The following is a 6,000-nucleotide window of genomic DNA, read 5'->3' on the forward strand; positions in this document are numbered from 1 at the left end:
TGATCTGTGTGTGAGGTGGCGCCGGTCCAAGGTCCAGCCGTATTGGTCAGCGTGCTGCCTCACTAGTAGCTCCTGCCTGTCTATCGGACTGCCCTCAACACAGACACACAACCGCAAGCACTCCAACCCTGATTTGACAGGGCGGGGCATTGACGAGACTTGGTGTACCCAAGTGCCCCCTACTGATAATGTCATTAGCCATGACAGCAGCATCTCCTCATGTGCAAAATCCAGTTTTACATCGCACAGTTGCATGTCATGTTTGTTGTTCCCTCTGTGTTTGAACGGATAGAGCTGTCTGTTCAAACAAGCCGACTGAAATCAAGCTGCAGTAGTTAGTCCTCAAACAGCCGTGTTTGTCTTAGTTTAAGTAAAAACTGGATAAATAAGTTTTCACGTTGACTTCATCTTGGCTGAGTTAAGCACACTTTATCATGGTTTTCATCTTCATTTTGGCATGGCTCTTTCGTTTTGGCTGTTGCTGCGTTCATCTGTTCACACCCTGCACTATGATGGTTCTTTGCTGTTGTGAATCACAAGTGAACATCTGTAAAGGCAGGTGTGAATGCTGCACTTGCACAGGCAACTTGTGGAGGAGGACAGACACATAGTGGTATGAAAACAAAGTACATTCCTTCTTGCTTAAAAGGACCTTGTTGTCATAATCATATTGGTCAAACAGCCTCCAGTCCCAAAGTGAGCTACAGTGCCGTATTCCTTCTCTCTGTCACTTTACAGTGTCACACCACTTCCTCACTTGCCTTCAACTAGCCGCCAAGATTGTTCAGCCATTAAATAAGCACGGAGCAGGGTCACTGGGATTGTATAATGCCAGAATAGTGTATTATACGTTTTAAAAACACACTGAAGGGTGTTAAACTGGTTGAAATTTTGTACAGATTTAATTACTGAAGCTTTGCTTCCTCTGATTATTATAAAATGCTGTCAAGTGCCACCTCCTTCGCTCAGTTGTCATAGCTACCCACTCAGCTTCACAAAATGACTCAAACTTGTCTTTGAAGTCCTTATACATACAATTTGCTTGTCAATAAAGAAACGGTAGTCATATAGTTTTGTTGTACAGTGTCTTCGCTAAGACCAGCGTTTCCTAGCTTCTCTAGCACTTACAATAAAAGTAGCTACTGATTCCATGCTGCCTTTAGATGGCGGCTGTGTAACAACATGTCTGGTCAGGTACTTAATCTGAAGTGCATCAGATCCACTTAAAAGCATTCACTGCTGCATCAGTGCCAGAGCAAATGCTGTGTCACATCAGCAGGGGAGTTGGATAGATAAAGTCGTTTGCTGCGGTGTTTACATTCCCCAGTGATTGTGTGACACTTTCTTGATTGTGTTTGTGTGCATGCATTTACTCTCTTTTAGGAAACAGGCCCAGAATAGCTCTGCTCCTCCACCAGAGAGCCCACCCAAAGAGCTGGCCAGCAGCTCTCCATCTCAGGTGAGCCGCCTTCTCTTTTCTTCTCTTTCTGCTCTTATCTCTCACTTCCAATAAGCTGTCATTCTGCTTCCCATTTCTCTGTAATCGCTAATCAATGACTAATCTTTTACTGTGATCATACAGCTATAATGATATGTTTCTTGGATCATTTCTGGTCATTTGAAAATAAGCCTGCAACAAAATATTTTCAGTTGATTTATTTAATGAGGATTTTCTGAGTAGTTAATTCATTTTTGGTTTACCAATAAATAATAAAAAGAGCTTCCCCTATTAAACTTTTATTAAAACATGATCGTAATTACATATTTTAAAAGGATATGTGTGAATAAAAGATTAGAAAATGTGTTTTAACTGTATTCAGTCATTAATTAGCAAGGACAGTGTTGAGTATAATTTAACTTAAATGGCTTGGGCTGTTGAGTTCTTGCCTGAAAAACAACAACAACAACAACTAAAAATACTTTTTGGTAAGAGAACAGGCAGATCTTCACTCTTGATGTGCTCATGCATAGCTGCTGTGCTACAGTGGTGGGCTTACTGGGACTCTAAAGAGTTCCCACACTTTAGACATTTGTGTTTTTTCGGTGAATTTTGGCAGCCGCTGTAACTGGGAATGGACGGAAACACAAATCACTAATGACGCAGACGAGTCGTTGCAGCTCTAATTTGATATTGGAAGAATCCCTTGAGGGATCCTGGTTTTTAGGGGACTTTTCCACAGTGAAGTTATCGTTCGTTATCATTTTATTCATTTGATGTTCAGTAGAATGCAAATACACTGCATAATCATAGCCCTGATCTTGTTTGAGCTCCTTCTACTTTCCAGCTGATAGAAAGGGGAAGCATGATCATATTTTTATTGGTGTAATGGGTTGTTTTGTTTCCTTGCTAAGTGTGTTGGCGCGGTCTGGTGCTTTCTAGGACTTCCCAGGCAGGGATTTTCTAAATTTATTGTCTCTCTGCAGCAAAAACAAATAATAATAATAATTTTCTCAACCTCAGTAAACTTCCGGAGTACCTTTGCAGTACAGGTTTTTAACTGGTTCCCTTGTGACCAGTATTACTTTCTAATGCTTTGAAATTCCTCCATGGTACACTTCATTTTGTGAAAATGATCTTTTCCCTACTCAATTTATCCTGCCACTCCTGCTGTGAAGTCAGTCCAGTCCTCAGAATTTGCCATTATTTACTCTTCCATTAGGTAGAAGGAGGGGGAGGAGGAGGAGCGGCTCCACTATATTAATAGCTCCTTCCACTCAGGTTGTTCTCACCTCAGATACTCACTGTATGCCCCTTACTTTCCGCTCCCTCCCTCAGCAAACACACATGAGACGGCTGTTTCCAAGCCTCTGTTTTTAGCTTTATTGGAACAAACGCCAGGTAAAATGTGTGTTAACCTCAGATAGTTCAGGGATAACTCTGGGAGTGCTACAAAAATCCTCTTTCATCATTTGGCTGGATTGTACCTTTAAAGGGGGACCATAAAACCGAGATAAATGTGTTCATGAAATGGTTTTAGGAGCCTTGCAAGTCCAAACTGTTCTCTTCCTGTTTAACTCCAGAAACTCTTTCTTTTTTTGAAAGCCAACGCAGAGTGATCGGGTTTGCCACTCCCAAAGTGGCGTGGGCTGTTTCAAACAGGGCCTGGCTGTAATGTAATCTCTGGTATTGTGAAATGCAGCACAGGTAGTCCCTGTGCAACTGAGAAGGCAGATCCTTTAATACCCTATCTTTGTGCTGCTTTGTCCATCTATCTCCTTGTACTTATTACACCTCTCCCTTGTACTCTTCTGTGCCGCACCATAGTTTTGTTAACTCTGACCTGAACTACAGTGTTCGCCTTCTTCACTCTGAGTTGCAATGAATTCCTATTGAAGTCCGTTTGAGGGTCTGTTATTGAAACTGCTGTTTTTCTGCCAGAAACGGCCTGCTGCTGACTTCATCGACCCTCTTATCAACAAAAAGCCACGGATATCACACCTCGCCAACAAGGCTGCAACAGCCCCAATTAATGGCAAGCTCAGCTCTTCCAACGGGAGAGGCGAGGCAGGTGGAGCACAGTCAGGAATGTCTATGTCTGAGGGCGGCATGACATCCGGTGCCCAGCCCCTTCCTGTACTAGACATCCCTCGTCCTTTCGAAGTGTTATCGGACGTCAGCAACGACTCCAGCCACAATGGCCGCGACTGTGAGTCTCAGGAAGCGGCGGTGTCCGAGAGGCTCAGCCAGCCACCTTCGCTCTTCTCTGTGTCAACGGTGGTCACGACGCCGAGCATCAGCATGTCATCCCCCGGGCACACGGTCCTGGAGGGCCCGCGGGACAAGAGCCCTTCCACTTTAAACAGCAAGTCCAGAAAGAAGTCGAAAAAGCATAAAGACAAGGAGAAGAGCAAAGACAGGGAGAGGGTGAAAGGGAGGGAGCAGGAGAAGGAGAGGAAGAGTCGTGAGGAGAGCGTGCCTGAGCCTAACAGAGCCTGTGAGATGAGCCCAGGGAACCTGAAAAGCAACAGTATTCCACACAAAAGCACAGGTGAGAGGCAGCTTCACTCCGTTAGGACAAAAGATGTCTGAATAAAACTAGTACTTGATATGTGGATGGACACCAGTTAGTCATCACTGTGAGTAGGAGATGAATCATGTGATTGGTATGCTTCTCACTGATTAAACTGAGACCTCTGCTGTTCAGCTTTATGTCTTCAGCAAAAGACACCTCTGTTAATTCAACAGTTGGACAGGATCATTAGAGCATTGCACATTTAAGAGTGGCTAGATTATGCCGTTTTGCACCATAGCAGGTTTTACAGATAACCCACAGCAGATTAACTGTGTTTTCTAACTGTGTGAACTTGTTTCAGATCTGAATGGAATGTGCAACAGTACCAGTATTCCTTCATCCTCACCTGAGGTGGCAGACTATTTATTGTGAGTATTTAAGTTTAGGCCTACACGCTACCACGCTGCTGCTGGCATAACATTTATTCCTCCGAATAAATCGATAAATAAATCTCACGTTTGAGGTGCAGACACGAGAAAGGGACGGGAAGAATAAAGGTGACGGAGGCAGGCGCATGCCAGTGCTTTGACAAACGTGTTATTACTTATTGTCACTCAGCCAAAAACACGGCCCACAGACGAAGGGGCAGCTGGCACACCACATCTTCGTTGCTGCAGATGGCACCAAACATTACCCTCCTCCCCCGCCCCCACAGTCACAACCTGAACACACAGACACGATATACATATTTTAAGTTTCAGTGTAAATTGCACTTTCCGTGAGCATTATTATAAACATAGGGATGAAGTGATAATCCTTGGCTCACACGCCAGGCTTATTTGAGGTTGTCTGTCTCGCGCCTTTTAAAACTATTGGAAGAACTGAGTAGCTCTCATTAAATCTAATAACTTTATCAACTTCTTTTATACTACAAGACTGAAGAGACTTCTATGCGTACTTTATGTCTTTGAATCTCTGCTTAGTAACTTTTTCTCGTCTTTTCCTCCCAGGAAGTATACGGTGATCGCCTCTCCGGAGCAGCGTCAGAGGTATAAAAACGATTTCAACTCCGAGTACAGTGAGTACCGAGGTCTTCATGCTCGAATAGAGGGCATCACCCGGCAGTTCACTGTGCTTGACAACGAGCTTAAACAGCTCCAACAAGGCACAGACAAGTACAAGGTAGATCTCCTAAACGACACTTGTCTTTTATTTTTTTCCAGCTACGTTTCACTCATTACCCTCCACCTTTTTCTTCTCTTCACAGACAATCCACAATCAGATACTTCAAGAGTATCATAAAATTAAAAAGGTATGTTTTGCCACCTTGAGTGATTCTAACAAGAAAGTATCCGAGTACGTGATCAGATCATGACACTGCTTCTCCATATCCCTTTCAGACTAATCCAAACTATAGCCAAGAGAAGAACCGCTGTGAATATCTACACAACAAACTGGCACATATAAAGAAGCTCATTGCGGAGTACGATCTACAGCAACTTTAGAAGTAGTTATTAGACACTGTTTCCCTCTTATCTCTGGAAACCACGCAGATAAAGGAAAACTGTGGATTCAGCTTGCGCTAAGAAAAAAAAAAAAAAAAAATGCCATGAAGGGAGTGTTCCCCTCATCGGGGCCAAAGGCTCCGATGGGGATGAAACAGGACACATGATCTCTCTTTCCTTTTTCGTTTTCCTTTTTTTTTTTTTTTTTTTTTTTTTTTTTTTTCTTTTTTTGAAGATGGGGCTGAGTCTGGTGTGGCCAGCTCTGTCGCTGTAGTTAATGGTGTATCCATAAAATGTGGTTCGGTTTGGCTTTGTTTTTTCTCAACAGACCACTCTGCTTAGAGAGCTCAGAGGTCCCAAAGAGTCAAACATGGAGACTTTCCCCACTTTCTTAAGGGGAGGGGGGGCGGGGGTTTCAGATAATCTTTCCTGCTTTTGAAACTGGAGGGAAGGGGTCACACTGAGATGAAAAGTGCAGTTTGGAAACCAAATGCAACTAATTTGTTTTGAGTTAAGAAAAATTAAGTGAACGATACATCGGT

General features: G+C 43.3%; 1 protein-coding gene across 1 annotated transcript in view; it reads left to right on the top strand.

Moving 5' to 3' along the window:
- The window catches only part of ell (elongation factor RNA polymerase II), a 32,838-nt gene extending 27,172 nt beyond the window's left edge, over positions 1 to 5,666 (top strand). Inside the window, exons 7-12 of the mRNA XM_084549124.1 lie at positions 1,384 to 1,459; positions 3,380 to 3,989; positions 4,315 to 4,381; positions 4,964 to 5,135; positions 5,221 to 5,265; positions 5,354 to 5,666. Coding sequence (XP_084405250.1) covers positions 1,384 to 1,459; positions 3,380 to 3,989; positions 4,315 to 4,381; positions 4,964 to 5,135; positions 5,221 to 5,265; positions 5,354 to 5,458 — 1,075 coding nt within the window. The 3' untranslated portion in view covers positions 5,459 to 5,666. The remainder of the gene's footprint in view (positions 1 to 1,383; positions 1,460 to 3,379; positions 3,990 to 4,314; positions 4,382 to 4,963; positions 5,136 to 5,220; positions 5,266 to 5,353) is intronic.
- Positions 5,667 to 6,000: the final 334 nt, after the last annotated feature.

The sequence above is a fragment of the Chelon labrosus genome, assembly GCF_963514085.1.
Source record: "Chelon labrosus genome assembly, chromosome: 7".
Taxonomy (NCBI): Eukaryota; Metazoa; Chordata; class Actinopteri; order Mugiliformes; family Mugilidae; genus Chelon; species Chelon labrosus.